General features: G+C 42.2%; 1 protein-coding gene across 3 annotated transcripts in view; it reads right to left on the minus strand.

The window, feature by feature from the left end:
- Positions 1-16963, minus strand: part of LOC141476612 (zinc finger SWIM domain-containing protein 6-like) — a 179020-nt gene that overhangs the window by 28801 nt on the left and 133256 nt on the right. For all 3 annotated transcript variants that reach the window (XM_074165376.1, XM_074165378.1, XM_074165377.1), the window contains 2 exons: positions 16114-16374; positions 12714-12849 (listed from right to left, as the gene is read on the minus strand). In XM_074165376.1, the coding sequence (XP_074021477.1) occupies positions 12714-12849; positions 16114-16374 (397 nt within the window). The remainder of the gene's footprint in view (positions 1-12713; positions 12850-16113; positions 16375-16963) is intronic.

Raw genomic sequence — 16963 nt, forward strand, 5'->3', positions numbered from 1 at the left:
AAAAAAAAACAACCCCAAAACATTGTGTGTGTCTGTGAAGGTCAGGCTGGAAAACCACCTGGAGGAGTGTGTGTAGAGAGATGTGGCTGAAAACAGTCGCATTCTGTGAGAATGAGAGTGCTCACCCTGTTTGGCAAAACAGCTCAGAAACTAGCTCTATACAGAGAGCTTTGTGTATGTGAATAAAGGCTGCTTCTGCTGCAGCTTCTGCTTATAGCATACAATTGCATCCTGATCAATTATCGCCGCAAACTGGTGCCCCGTGGGAGGCTTGTCTTTTTCGGTGACACACAACCCAACGGGCAAGTATACAGTTTTTTATTTCGTGGCCACAATTCCTTGTAAAAAGGAACAGTAATGCCTGTTGAACAGGAAAGTTACGGGGTTGTCATTAGAAATGGGACAGACTGCATCTCATGAACATAAATTATACTTAAAGGTTTTGCAACAAATTTTGCGTGCTGCTGGCTATAATACTAGTGAGAAGCAATTATCTCAACTGTTATTACTAGTAAAGGAACATTGCAATTGGTTTCCATCTGTGGGTACCTTTGATAGCTCACAATGGGAAAAAGTAGGAAAGCATTTACAAAATAGGGAAGAGCTGGGTTTTGATATCCCGGAATCGGCACTAGTAACCTGGCGTTTTTTATATTCGGCACTAGCTCAGTTAAAACCTAGTGAGGCTATTGTAACTAAAGATAGTGAAGGCAAAAATGTTTATAAGGACGTTGAGACTTCCTCAAATGATCAAATTCCCGATAATCCTTTCGATCCTGGTCCAGTTGACCCAGAAACTGAACCTAACTTATATCCTCCATTACCCACCCCCTCCCCAACAACTGAATATGCCGTTGTCAGAAAAGCGGCCTTTGCCAATCACACCCACAGCACCTACAAACCCCTTTTTGGAAACAGAACCTGAAAAGCTTCCAGCAATGCAAAAGTGCAAGGAAGAAGCTTTAAAAAATGGGCATTTTTCTTTTGCATTTCCAGTGATACATAAAGCTAATCGCCCTCCCGCTCATAAAGGATTACCTTATCAAGTTTTCAAGGAACTTAAAAAATCTATAAACGAAAATGGGCTGCAGCGTTCATTTACAGTAGGCATTTTAGAAGCAGTAGGAAACGCTTATGTTATGTTACCATGGGATTGGAAAGTATTAATGAAAACTATTCTTACTGCTGCTCAGTATGCTGTATGGCAAATGGAATACAGTGATTTGGTGGTTGAACAAGTAATGGATAATTTGAGTAATGGGATACCTATTCATCAGGATATGTTGACGGGGACTGGGAATTATTTGACTCCGCAAGCTCAGGTGGGCGTAGGTAGATGGGTGTTTGAGCAAGCATCACGATTAGCAGTTACTGCATGGTGGCGAGTTCCTGAGGCTGGTCAAAAAATAGGGTCCTTTGCATCTTGTCCCGGTTTGAAGTAAAACCGAACCAATTTTCTGTTCTGTAACTTTACATCCTAGCTAGGCCTCCTCTAACTCTCTGAAATTAACGGCATATCGTGGAGAAAACTGCTCGTTCTCAGAATGATAAGACCAATGTTTGTGCTCCATGCCAAGGAATGGTATGCAGGGAGGCCCTTGCTTATACTTATTGCTATAACAACCAAGGTCAGCCCATTTCGTTATTTGCCCCCTTAGAGGGTTGGAAACGGAAAAAACGTAGAGGGGTCACATCGGTGGAGAGGAGTGGACAGGACAGGTGACCCAAACCCGACCAACTGGGGTATTCCATCCCATCTGCCCCATGCTCAGTATAAAGGCTGAGGGATCAAAGGGTCAGCCCCCTTCCTGCGATGGCCGACGTCCAGAGAGGACCCTGTCTGTTCATCTGCCTTTGATCCCGATCCGTGTGTTCCTGACTCCAGAGCTGGAATCCAGTTCCCATTTGTCACTGAGTCCAGTCTGGGACTTCCCCAGTGCCTGCCGGTGATGTGACTGTCATCCTGGGAGCTTGATACAGTTTTGTATATATTGTATCTATTTCATTATTTTCTTCTTTATTTTTATTTTAATATTAATTCCTCATTAAAGTAGTTTAGTTCATTCTAAACTTCTGAATCTCCTTTATCTCTTTCTCCTCCTCTCTCCTCTTTTTGGGGGGGGAGAAGGGGGGGGAAGGGCCATTTGTCGGTCTGGTTTTGGTAAATTCGGCCGAAACCACGACACATCTACATTCATCACATTCAGTGAAATGTACTTAAACATCTTTGCATCTATAAGGCAAGGCCCCCAAGAACCCTATGTTACCTTTATAGATAGGTTACAGGGAGCTATTGCTAGACAAGTGGAGAACCCAGAAGCTGCGAAATTCTTGCTCTTTCAATTAGCTTATGAGAATGCAAATAGTGACTGTCAGATGGCATTACTGCCAATAAAAGGAAAGGCGTCAGATATTGGACAATACATAAAAATTTGTCAGAACACTGTGACTGAGACACATCGAGCCTCAGTTTTAGCTGCAGTTCTATCTCAAGTGCACATAAACAAAACTCCTTTGAAATGTTCCAATTGTGGCAAACCAGGACACATTAGTAAAGACTGTCTGGAAAAGCAGCGTGTTGTAAGAACAAAGAAACCTCACTTCATCAACCAGTCGGATTAATTGGACAGATTGACGATAATGCTACGGGTTTTTATCTTGAATGGCTTTTCTTACCTAATACCTTGAGAAAGACTGTTTCTACCTTTTTGGATCTCCTTATCTGGCTGATAATGAAGGGTAGAACACGTACCCAGGAACTAACAGGATATGATCCTGTTGATCTTTACCTACCGGTTACAGCACAAGAATATACCTTCCTATCTCAAAATTCTCTGCCATTTCAAATAGCATTGGCTGATTTTGTGGGCAATATTAGTTTTTCTCTACCTTCTTGTAAGTTACTACAGCAACTGCAAACATTGCCCCTTTGTCCCAAGGAAATTCTATCTTCCATGCCTATTTCTGGGGCTCGCACTATATTTGTGGACAGGTCAGGGAAAACAGGATAAGCTGCCATTGCCTGGAAGACAGACATGCACTGGGAACATTCTGTAACGACTTTCTCTGGCTCAACACAGCTAATGGAGCTTGGGGCGATACTGCACGCTTTACAGATTTTTCCAAAAGAACCTCTGAACATTGTTTGTGATTCTGAATACGTGGTAAACTTAGTGATGAGAATTCCCTTTTCCTTTATTAAGGAAGTGGATAATAAAGTTCTTTTTCAGATGTTTTTGGCACTAAAGCAAATATTGGAAGGTAGACAAGATCCTTTGTTTATTACACATATTCGCTCGCATAACACCCTGCCGGGTCCTCTAACAGAGGGTAACGCAGTTGCCGATTCCCTCACTGCTGCAGCACTTAAATTGGACTTTGCCCGTGCATCGCATTCCTTCTTTCATCAGAATGCACAAGGCCTGAGTAAACAATTTCAAATTCCTTTAACACAGGCAAAAGACATAATCCGTGCCTGTCCCGAGTGCCAGCACCTCACACCCTTGCCTGCTCAAACAGGGGTTAATCCTCGTGGCTTGTGATCTAATGATATATGGCAGTCGGATGTAACTCATTATTCTCCTTTTGGGCACTTGCAGTATGTTCATGTTTCTGTTGATACCTTTTCAGGCGCACTATGTGCCTCCGCGCATACTGGGGAGAAAGGGTGTGATATTCGCAGACATTGGACTCGCTGTTTTGCTACTTTGGGACTGCCTAAGGTCATTAAGACTGATAATGGCCCCGGGTACACTTCTCAGACTACCCGTTCCTTTTTACAACAATGGGGTATAGATCACAATTTTGGCATTCCGCATAATACCACAGGACAGGCCGTTGTTGAACGCAGTCATGCTCTGCTAAAACATATGCTTCAAAAACAAAAAAGGGGGAATATGTCACCCCAGGAACAATTGGATAATGCTGTTTTCACACTTAATTTTCTGAATATGTCGTCATCTCTGGGGCGACTGACAAGTGCCATGGAAAGGCATTTTGCAATACCAGAAGGTTTCATAAAATGCCCAAAAGTTCTATACAGAGACCCTTTGTCTGCTATCTCCTGGCATGGACCAGTGGAATTGATAACATGGGGGAGAGGGTATGCATGTGTTCTTCTTCCAACAGGGCCATGTTGGCTTCCTGCTTGGCACGTCAAGCCCTATCATGAGCTGGACAACCGTCACAGAGAACCCTATACCACAGATGGACATGATGGATCTGAACAAGGACAAGAGAACTCGGAAACGGAAGAGACCGTGTAGAGATGACCCAATCACATGGGGAAAATCAAAACAACTACAACAACACAAAAGTACCATGATGGCAACTGTGGGTGCACCCCCAACCCCAGTTGCTATCATTAGCAGCAACAGTACAGTAAGAGTTGTTTTGTTGTTACACTTGATAAGCTGCATTGCGAATGCTCAACATCTTTATGGGGCACATGTTGTAGATCCCCCTTTGTTTAAACCCATAATGTGGTGGGATCCTGAAGTTCCAATATCTAATAACGACAGCAAATGGATAGGGGGAACATGGCTTCCACCAACTGGTTCTAAAAAAAAACCATTTTTTTTAAAAAAAGGAAAGGATTGGATTCATAGTAACAATATGCATATCTATCACACGGACCTGCCACCTCTGTGTGTAGCTACTAAAAAGTTACCTAACTGTCTCATGACGACTGAGAAGTTTCACCTGTTTTACCAACAGAGAGAAAATGAAAAGACGGTGGTGGGGAATTTAACTTTCATTTCCATACCTGGCTTAGAACATGCTAATATTAGCACTAATACAACGCTGAGTCCCCCTGTAAATATTCCAGCATGTAAAATACCAAGGGAAACGACACGGGATGTGGTAAAACTTAGTTGGATGCCTTGTAGCCTGCCTGAACCGGCGACACAACAAGCGGAAGCTATCAAATTCTGGGACTGGGGACCTCGTGGCCAAGTCCTCTCATACTGTAAATTTTTCGCAAAAAACCAATGAAACCCTGATATGGTCTGAAGGAGGATTGTCAGGACCTGTTTTACAGGCTGAATTTAATAACACTGTCAGTCCTTTCTTTACCAAAATCTGGCGCGTGGCTGCACCTTTTTTCACAAGGCATGTGGCTCATGGTGTATATAGTAAAAAAGGTTCTGTTTATAGTTTAGATTTAACTCACATTCACAATAACTCTATTATGATTTGTACCTCTCACCCTTATGTATTTGTAGCATCAGCACATGTTACTGTTTCACAAATCAATCACACTTTCCAGGTAAACTTGAGTAAGCCTTGCTATTTTAGTTGTCTTTCTCATGAGAATATTTCTGTACATAATCTATCTGTGATATTACCAATGAGACGTCGAGCTGAAGTATGGCTCCCAGTAAATTTAACATGGGACTGGGAAGGAGAATCAGGATTGGGCCAATTAGCACACGTCTTAAAGCAACAGCGGACTAGAAGCAAGAGATTTATAGGTTGGCTTATAGCTTTTATTGTATCTGCAATCATTGTATTAGCCACTGCAGCCGTAGCAACCACAGCATTGACTAAATCTGTACAGACTGCTCATGAAGTAGCTTCTGCCTTAAGCAATGTAACACACGTTCTTGCTATGCAGACAAGTATTGATCAGCAAATTTTGGCCCGTTTAGATGCTCTAGAAGCGGCGGTAATTTGGTTAGGGGATAGGCAGAGTGCTCTAACCACACACACACGACTGCATTGTGATTGGGAATATACAAAGAAGAATTTATGTGTTACTCCCCTGCAGTGGAATCAAAGTATTTATGAGTGGCATCAAATGAAGCAACATATACTGGGAGCCTTCTCGACTAATGTTAATGGGATGGTTCAAGATCTAAACATAGCCTTATAAGGACAACTGATGGAATTACAAAAATTGGCACAGAAAAATGTTTTAAATGAATTACCGGGCAGTGTAAAATGGTTAAATCCAAAAACCTGGTGTACAGGCCTTAATCTGAGAATATGTAATTTTGTGGGGTTGGGTTGCACTTGTGCTGTTTTTTATTCTTGCAGTTATCAGAGTCATCTGGGGAACGGTGCACGGCCTCTGAAGAACCGAAGTCAAAGTACTCGCCGTCCTCGCTGTGAACCCTATCGTCATAAACAAAAAAGGGGGAAATGTTGGGGCCACACAGAACATCTGGAAGATCGATCAAGACTGATTTTAGAACCCTTCTGAACATATGGCAGATCAAACAAAACCTAATCAGAACTAAGACTATATTGCTTTAAGAATAAGATTGTTTCGAGCTGGCCGGACAGAAAAAAAAAAAACCCAAAACAAAAAACCAAACATTGTGTGTTTCTGTGAAGGTCAGGCTGGAAAACCACCTGGAGGAGTGTGTGTAGAGAGATGTGGCTGAAAACAGTCGCATTCTGTGAGAATGAGAGTGCTCACCCTGTTTGGCAAAACAGCTCAGAAACTAGCTCTATATATAGAGCTTTGTGTATGTAAATAAAGTGCTTCTGCTTCTGCTTATAGCATACAATTGCATCCTGATCAATCATCGCCACAGATGGTAGTACCTCTGTGATAACATATTTAATGGGGGCGGGGGGGGAAAACCTGTGCAACAGCAGCCGGAAGAGAGGAGTGAGAATATGTGAGAGAAACAACTATGCGGACACCAAGATCAGTGAAGAAGGAGAGGGAGGAGGTGGTCCAGGCGCTGGAGCAGAGATTCCCCTGCAGCCTGTGGTGAAGACCATGGGAGGCAGGCTGTCCCCCTGCAGCCCATGGAGGTCCACAGTGGAGCAGATATCCACCTGCAGCCCGTGGAGGACCCCATGCTGGAGCAGGTGAATGCACCCAAAGGACGCTGTGACCCCATGGAGAGCCCATGCTGGAGCAGGCTCCTGGCAGGACCTGTGGACTCGTGGAGAGAGAGGAGCCCATGGTGGAGCAGGTTTTCTGGCAGGACTTGTGAGCCTGTGGGTGACCCATGCTGGAGCAGTCTGTGAAGAAGTCTGTTCCTGAAGGACTGCACCCCTGGAAAGGACCCATGATGGAGCAGTTTGTAAAGAACTGCAGCTCATGGAAAGGACTCACATTGGAGAAGTTCGTGGAGGACTGTCTCCTGTGGGAGGGACCCCACACTTGAGCAGGTGAAAAGTGTGAGGAGTCCTCCCCCTGAGGAGGAAGGAGCAGCAGAGACAATGTGTGTTGAATTGACCGCAACTCCCTTTCCCCGTCCCCCTGCACTGCTTGCAGGGAGGAGACTGAGAATTCAGGGGTGAAGTTAAGCCTGGGAATAAGGGAGGGGTGGGGGGAAGGTGTTTTAAGATTTAGTTTTTTATTTTGTCATTATCCTAATCTGATTTTGATTGGTAATAAATTGAACTAATTTCCCCGAGCGTTTTGCCCGTGATGGTAATTGCTGAGTGATCTCCCAGTCCTTATCTTGACCCACAAGCCTCTCGTTATATTTTCTCTCCCCCTTCTAGCTGAGGAGGGGAGCAATAAAGCAGCTTGGTGGACACCTGGCATCCAGCCAGGGTGAACCCACCACACAGTCTTTGAACCACAGCCCTCAGGAAGGAAAGTGGAGTAGTTCTCCATCATACTGAGAACATGTAAATATTTTCCAATATTTGGAATATACATTTTACTTGCAAATGCTCAAAGTAAGGGATATTCAACAAGTCATTTGGATTTTGACCTTGCAATAAATTCAGACATACCAAAAAGGACATTTTACTTTTCAAATATGAACTACTTTAAAAAGTCCTTAAACTCCAGACTGCCTACCACCATTTGATAATGTGCATGCTAATATGAAAAAAAAAGCTTCCCTTTTGATTTGTATCGAGTCAAATCTCTTCCCTAGTACCACTGAGACACTTCTTTTTATAGCTTTATATACGTAAAAATAAAATACGTATGAATCCTTCAGCTGATTTTTTCCAAGCACAGAGGGAGGGGAGAAAAAAAGATGCATTATTAAATGGCTTCAACAAACAGGAAAAATCCCAACTACATAATGCAAAAAGGATTATTAGGTTATGAATAAGAGTAAATAGACAAAGAGCATGAAAGGAAGAGGCTGTTTTGGGGAAATCTTTTGTCATTGAATTTCATTGCCAGCTTCTATGTTCCTTTGCTGTGAAAAGAAATGCTGTTGTGAATTGATGGCTTTCATGCAATTTTGGCAAGATTTGGGAACATCATAACAAGCATAAGCAGATTTAGCATTCTTCACTTTTTGTCTCTTTCAAACATCAATTATTTAACTAGGTTTTAGCAAAGCTACTTTGTAATTAAACATCACCATTCAAGTCTGACTCCCAAAGCCTGGGTTGAAATTCAGGCTTAACAAGGGATCAGCCAAAGTAAGCCAAACATTCAAGTTCAGATTCCAAGTAAGCAGTCAACTAGGTCACCGCAGATACACATTCTCCAAGGCTCTACTCCATATATTTCAGTGCTGCAAGCAGAGAACTGTAGACAGAAGTGACCATCAAGGATAGCACACCCTGTCCTAGCAGACCTGAGCATGCAAGAAAGGCCTTATGGTCTCAGCTTCCATTGATTTCACACTGAGTGTTCCACACACTAAAACTATTAAAAAAAAAAAAAAAAGAAACAGCAACAGATGATTTTGAATGCAGAGGCGTGAAATACTCCAGAGTTGACATCATGGGTCAATGACCTGTGTAGACTTGCATGTAGACTGACACTAAGCACTTATGTCTGCAGAGCAACTAGCTGTAGTCTTGGGAAGTTAACTTCTTTGATAAATGTTCAAGCAAAGAAAGAAATATGCTCTAAAAGCAAGACCAACCGCACAGATTTCTATGTGGATTTTACCCATGCCATGGAGGAAAGGATGCTCAAATTTCCCTCTTCTGATGCATTCCACCTCACAAGCATGAGAAAGACATTCAATCTTCATGTTTGCTTTCTTCTTTCTCCCCCTCAAAGAAACATCTAGTCTTAATTATTTTTTCATTTGGTTTGTATCATTGCAATTACAGAGACATGGTGGGATAGCTCACATGACTGAAATGCTGTCATGGATGGCTATGTACTTTGTAGGAAAGACAGGCCAGTGGGGCATAGTGGTGGAGTTGCTCTCTATGTGAGAGAGCAATGGAATGTATCAAGCTCTGTCTAGGGGTGGACGAAGAACATGTTGAGAGCTTATGGGTAAGAATTAAGGAGCAGGCTAATATGGGAGACGCTGTTGTGGGTGTTTACTACAGACCACTGGATCAGGAAGAGGAAGTCAACGAGGCCTTCTACAGACAGCTGGAAATAGCCTCACAGTCACAGGCCCTGGTTCTCATGGGGGACTTCAACCACCCTGGCATTTGCTGGAAAGACAACACAGCCAGGCACACACAGTCCCAGAGATTTCTGCAGAGCATTGGTGATAACTTCTTGACACAGGTGGTGGAGGAACCAATGAGGAGAGGTGCTCTGCTGGACCTTGTACTGACAAACAAAGAAGGTCTGGTTGGCGATGTGAAGGTCGGGGGTAGCCTTGGCTGCAGTGACCACGAGATGGTGGAGTTCAGGATCTTGCATGGAAGAAGCAGGGCAAAAAGTAGAATTACAACCCTAAACTTCAGGAGAGCTGACTTTGGCCTCTTCAAAGACCTACTTGGAGGAATCCCATAGGCTAAGGCTCTAGAAGGAAGTGGGGTGCAAGAGAGCTGGTTAATATTCAAGGACCACTTCCTTCAAGCTCAAGACCGGTGCATCCCTAGGAGCAAGAAATCAGGCAAAGGAGGCAGAAGGCCTGCATGGATGAGCAGGGAGCTTCTGGAAAAGCTCGGATGGAAGAAGGAAGTTTACAGAATGTGGAAAAAGGGACTGGCCACTTGGGAGAAGTATAGGAGCGTTGTCAAAGTATGCAGGGATGCAACAAGGAAGGCTAAGGCCCACTTGGAATTAAACCTGGCAAGGGATGTCAAGGACAATAAGAAGGGCTTCTTCAAGTACATCAGTACGAAAAGGAAGAGTAGGGAAAATGTGGGCCCACTGCTGAATGAGGTAGGTACCCTGGTGACGGAGGATGCAGAGAAAGCAGAGCTACTGGATGCCTTCTTTGCTTCAGTCTTTACTGCTAAGTCTGGCCCTCAGGAACCCCAGACCACGGAGGTAAGAGAGAGAAACTGGAGAAAGGAAGACTCTCCCTTGATCGAGGATGATCAGGTTAGAGATAATTTAGGCAAACTTGACACCCACAAATCCATGGGCCCCAATGGGATGTCCCTGCGAGTGCTGAGGGAACTGGCAGATGTTATTGTGAAGATGCTCTCCATCATCTTTGAAAAGTCATGGAGAACAGGAGAGATGACCGAGGACTGGAGGAAAGCTAATGTCACACCAGTCTTCAAAAAGGGCAAGAAGGAGGACCCAGAAAACTACAGGCCGGTCAGCCTCACCTCCATCCCTGGAAAGGTTGATGGAACAACTCATCCCGGATGTCATCTCTAAGCATGTAGAAGACAAAAAGGTCATTGGGAGTGGTCAGCATGGATTCACCAAGGGGAAATCGTGCTTGACCAGTCTGATAGCCTTCTATGATAGAATGACTGGCTGGGTGGAGGAGGGGAGAGCAGTGGATGTTGTCTACCTTGACTTCAGCAAGGCTTTTGACACTGTCTCCTATAACATCCTCGTAGGTAATCTTAGGAAGTGTGGGTTAGATGAATGGACAGTGAGGTGGATTGAGAACTGGCTGAAAGACAGAGCTCAGAGGGCTGTGGTCAGCGGTGCAGAGTCCAGTTGGAGGCCTGTAACTAGTGGTGTTCCCCAGGGGTCAGTACTGGGTCTGGTCTTGTTCAATATATTCATCAACGACCTGGATAAGGGGACAGAGTGTACCCTCAGCAAGTTTGCTGATGACACAAAACTAAGAAGAGTGGCTGACACACCAGAAGGCTGTACTGCCATACAGTGAGACCTGGACAGGCTGGAGAGTTGGGCGGTGAGGAACCTAATGCAGTTCAACAAGGGCAAGTGTAGAATCCTTCATCTAGGGAGGAATAACCCCACGCACCGGTACAAGTTAGGGGTTGACCTGCTGGAAAGCATCTCTGCTGAGAGGGACTTGGTGGACAACAAGTTGACCATGAGGCAGCAATGTGCCCTTGTGGCCAAGAAGGCCAATGGCATCCTGGGGTGCATCAGGAAGAGTGCAGCCAGCAGGTCGAGGGAGGTTATCCTCCCCCTCTACTCTGCCCTGGTGAGGCCCCATCTGGAGTACTGTGTCCAGTTCTGGGCCCCCCAGTTCAAGAAGGACAGGGAGCTACTGGAGAGAGTCCAGCGGAAGGCTACGAAGATGATCAAGGGAATGGAGCACCTCTGTTATGAGGAAAGGATGAGAGACCTGGGTTTGTTTACCAAAACCAAAACACCCACCACACACCACACATTTTGTACTGTCTTGCTAGTCTGGTATGACCAGGGTCATTGATGCACTTAACTTGCAATGAAAGAAAAGGGGTGTACCTAGATGGCCCCAACAGCTTTCTGATCATATGTTTGAATGTTCTCAACAGTTTATCAATAACGCACTTTTGTCTTCTCAATCTATTTCCTAAAATTCTAATCATAAGCAGCAAGTATGCAAGGCCACTCTTCATATTTCTTAGACTCCTTTCCTAACATCCACTATTAGACACTATTGGAGGCAAAAAAAAACCAGGCTAAGCAGACCAGCTTTCTGGAGAAACTAGCTCCAGAATACACACCTCCAAACCACTAGGACACAACCTGTCTAATGAAGCCAAATGCTACTTATGTGGATAGTGTGTCCTTCAATCACTGTGCAATCATTCTTGATAATAATGACCAGGAAAACCCAACACTTTTTTTTTTTTTTAAATCTGGGACTTGACTGCCCTTAGTATTCAGTTGTGGCTATTTTTGTCAACCATCACTTACTACAAGTTCTTGACAGCGACCAGACAATCCAGATGGGACCAGTTTCTTCCCTGCACTGTATGTGGACAACATAGATTTATTGCTGATCATTTAAGGCCCTTCAGAAGACCCTTCTTAGCCACCATTAACAATCTGGCCTGCTCTGAGATAAAGCCAATGCACACTGATCACTCCCTGAGAAATATCTTTTTGACTGATTACTGAAGACAAATGGGATGCAAGTCAGACATTTTGTTGTCATATGACATACTCCATTTAAATTCCAACATTCACCCAGAAGTGTGCAAGACTGCTTAGTTGTGAAGCACGAGAAAAAAGTACTGGCTCAGACCATACCATATGGTTTCAAATCTATCACTGAGAGTTAATTTATAAAGAAGGCTTGTGGAACAAATAGTCCTATCATCTGCTAAGCAGCAGATGATCCTGAGACTGCTAGTGAGATGCCTCCTTCCTCATTTCCTCACCACTACCTCCTCTCAGTAAGAGAACATACACGCTAAAGCTGTCGTTTAATACAAAACCACATGCCCCCCGAGTGGAATTCTAGAAGGATTTGTAACATAGAATGCTGTTTTGCAGTTGTAGGTAAACACTAATTGTACGTTTATAAATGATTATACTGTAGTTAGTACAGCCATCAATTGCTTTTACAGATGACAGAACCAAAGTAATTTCTCCTTAAAGGGAACAACACTTCTTTAGAAAAAAAGACTAGGTCTTGATTACCAAGCTTTTTCCCCTTTTCTAAAGCACTACTTGTGCTCTTTCTAGATGACTTGTGAATACATACCGCATGGCTCTCAGTGCAGTTTTGTATGCCAATTCAGCATCATGAGGTAGGAGAGAGGTGAAAAGATATTTGGCAAACGTATGCATTGGAACACTCTCTCGATGGATGACTTCACCTAAACCACTATATGGTCCAGCTGTGGGAAAAGAGAAAGAGAATGTCAGTCTTTACAGACTGTTAAAACCCAACTTCTGGACCTTTAAAAACATTCACCATACTTTGAGTTAGAATTGGTATTCAGAGATACTTTGCTGTACAAAAGGTAAAGTTACATTGATATTTTTGTGAAATATATTACAAGTATATTAAATACTATATATTCTTTGAGACAACAAGACAAACTACAAATTTTATAGTACTAAGCACACTACCAGTGCACACACAAATGACAGAATGGTCCCAGGGCTCCATGGGGCTCATTCAGCAAGTCTATGGTATGCAAAAGTAGAAGGTGATAATCCTAGCTTTGCCTCTGCGTAGTTATATTGTGCACATGAATCCATATGCATACTTGGTGCTTTATCACAAATCCACCAGAAAAAAAAAAAAGTGGTTACAGTGGAAAAACATGTATCTTTAATTCAAATTACATGACCAATCACTACACCTGATCCCTGTTAATGTCTCACCTGACATTAGGCATTTAAATAACCCTTTGTTCTGGACTTGGTCTCCAGAGAAGACTAGGTCAGATCTTGTACCAAAGCTGCTTTTGTTAGTCCGTTATAGCCACACAATCTTAAAAATTGTATTTGTTGTGGGGAAACTATTCCCATTTTTGGGGCAACAGATTTTACTCACACTCAGTGCAGACAGTGCAGTACTTCAACTTCATAACAGCAGTGTCAAGATTGACAACAGGAATGACAATTTTAAAAAAATTAAATGAAACAATTTTCTTGCTGCGTTCTGAATGTTCAAGCTGCATATGAATCCCAGTTTTACATTTTTCCTGCAACCTTAAGACTGTTATTCCTATTAAAAGGAAAACTGTGTCAAACAGGTTTTTTACTTCAGCAGCTAGAGGTTCAAGCATTAAATGTTGCAAGATACGAAATAAGAAACTTACATTAAGTATTATTGGACAATTATTGCACAAATAGCAGCCCTAGAAGTTACTATTTCCTCCTCTACCAGAGATTCCAACCCACCATACTTGGATGGATGAATGACTGTGTGAGCACACTTCTTCACTGCAGTCACATGTGTCATAGCTTCCAGCAGTGGTTCAAACTAACATGGCTGACCCTACACTGAAGCAGATGAGGAGTACTCACAAAATTTATTCAACCACTTTTGCTGCAGAGGATGACAAACTCCATGAGAGAGACGGTAACAACTTGGACCAACACAGCTGTTCCAGCAATGTTTTTTGACTGGTGCCTTAGCACAAAAAAAATGCAAAGATAAAAATCACTAGGCATAAAAAAATAAATATCTGAGCTCCATAAGTGGGCATTTCTGAAGACTGGGGCTCATCACAAAGGAAACATCAATGAAGATTAAGTAGGCGACAGTAGGTGACAGTGTGTCTCTCAATCATTTAAAATTAAATTGAAAGCCATTCAAAACTAGCTAGCATTGCTTCAATGAAAGAAGCCATTTCATGTATGTTTGCCAGTTGGTGGTCGAGTCGAAAACTCAGTTAAGACATGAAGAATACATGACAAAGCATTTATATGAAAATATATTCTTCCGTTAATTTAGCAGTCAAGCAAAAAATTAGAACAGTTCTTGCAACACAGTCTTATGTTCTGCTTTCCCATGCATTCAAATGCTAGCTACATACAGCATGCATTAATCTGCATTAACACCACAGAAATCAGCTTAATATTGGATTAAGCTTTCTTTATTATATCTACAGGACTTTAACTATAAAAACACAATTGATATGATTAGTATCTTAAATCACTGCACAGTTTTTCCTTCATGTGAGCTGGCAGTTTCTGCGTAACCTGGAGTAAACTGAAACTATTGCAGAAAAGCCAGATTTCTCAGCACACAGTAATACAAGACCATCATTGCACACTGCTCACCACAGCAATTTTGTAGGTAGTTATTTTAGCGGATTTCCTGCTGTGATCACTTGTTTACTACTCTAAGAAAACAAAAAGATTATCAGCAAAGTAGTAAACTAGAAGTATCAGAGAATATGAGAGAAATCCTGCCTTTTCCTCATAAAGCATCCTTAACCAGTAAATAGATGCAGCAAATTGATTTTATAATCCACAGGATCTCTCTATGGTGGTTAATAGCTGGATCCAGCAAGCAACTGTTCTTGTCCAAAGGCCATAAAGCAGCAGTTACAGCCACACCATAATAGAAATTCTCCCTATGGTGCAGCTTCAAATAGCACCATCAGTAGGTACCAAAGTCTTTAAGGATATGGGCAATAATAGTGACTCAAAGCTGAGAACCCTAAACAACATACTGTGTCTCTTCCATTAAAGAAGTAGTTTTAACAGATAAACGTCTTGCAGAAAGAAAGCAAAACCTGACTGCTGTGTAACAGTCTTCACAACTTACCTAGAGCAGTATCACACTCCCCACCATCCCTTGAGCAAGCACTCAAAACTTGGACCTTGCCTTTAGCTAATTGGTTCCTTTAAAGTTTTTCCTTCCATTTAAAAAAAAACCAAAAAACTAAAAAGACAACCTTAGAACCCACAAGACTATTCTCTGAACATGAGGATTAAGTGCTATATGTTAGGCCTTTTTAAAAGCTAAGGCAAAAGCATGCACTTTTCTGTACAGATTTTATTGTAATACACCGGATAATTTCCAAACACAAGTTATTTGTCTTAATCAAATTTTAGTCACAAGACCAGGCCTTAAACCTCAATATTTGACCATATATTTCAATTTTCATGTATGATACAAACTTAAAAGGCAAGTCATTTTCCTAATTGCTACAAAGAAAATGTTATATTTCTGTCCCAGCAATTCTAAGTGAATTTTCTGAGCTCTTCAGTTGGGAACAGAGATAAAAATCTTCATACGTTTATAAAGCTGCCAGTTCTTTTTCAGGATACAAGTGACATTTAGAAATTTGCTACCCAAGAACTGATGATGATAACTGATGTCTATATTATTTAATTGTGAGCCTGGATTGTATAATTAGGATACTGAGATTATGACAAGCAACAAATATAAATAACAAAATGCAATAAAAATTAAAATGAAAGGCTTATAGGTCAGTAGATGCCTTATCTCTAAAGTCATGTGATATCTGAAGCATGTTTGATTTTCATAAGAGACTGGAAATAAAATTTTGCTGGAGTTCTACATCAAAAACGATCTTATGTATGTATGTAAGGCAGTTTCCACTGGAATACTAATTCAGTGGGCTTGTATAAGTGAAGACAGTTTAAAGAAGCAGTTAACATCTACATTGAGCTACCTTCTAATAGGAAGACTGCTTGTTCTCGAAAAATCTTCACCAGAGTATCATCCAATTCAATTTCCTGTAGCTTAGAAATGAGCTGCTCCTCATTTCGACAAACCTTCTCTTGTGCATACAAGCCATCTGGCATTAGTCGTTGCTGTCCCAGCCCTATCAATGCTACTTCCACAGCCAGCGTTAAATAAGATTCCCCTTCTTCTAAGAACTTGTGCGCAGGCGGGTGCTGGTATTCCAGAGATTTGCATTGCCCCATGTTCCCTGTAAAGGGTGACACAAAGAACACCACATCAGGAAATCATTCTAATCCATGATCTGCCTATAATGCCACATTTACAAATACTTCCTCTGCCAGTATTAATTTTTAAAAATTATTTAAATTACTATGCAATATCAAGATCCAGTGATCCAATCTAAATTACCTGATCCAATTCCACATGGCAGAAATACACAAAACAATTAAGTTTTTAAAAACCCACTCAAGTAAAAATAAAAAAATATTTCACTGAATTTCACTGAATTTTTAGAGTTGGAAGGGACCATAGAGATCATCTAGTCCAACTCCCCTGCTGAAGCAGGATTGCCTAGAGCATGTTAGAGCATGTTTCTCAGGACTGCATCCAGGCGGGTCTTGAAAAATCTCCAAAGAAGGGGACTCCACGACCTCCCTGGGCAGCCTGTTCCAGGGCTCTGTCACCCTCACCGTAAAGAAGTTTTTTCTCATATTTGAGTGGAACCTCCTGTGTTCCAGCTTGTGCCCGTTGCCCCTTGTCCTGTCACTGGCAACCACTGAAAAGAGTCTGGCTCCCTCCTCCTTCAACCCACCCTTCAGATACTTATAAGCATTGAT

This window comes from Numenius arquata, chromosome W (assembly GCF_964106895.1).
Source record: "Numenius arquata chromosome W, bNumArq3.hap1.1, whole genome shotgun sequence".
Lineage (NCBI taxonomy): Eukaryota > Metazoa > Chordata > Aves > Charadriiformes > Scolopacidae > Numenius > Numenius arquata.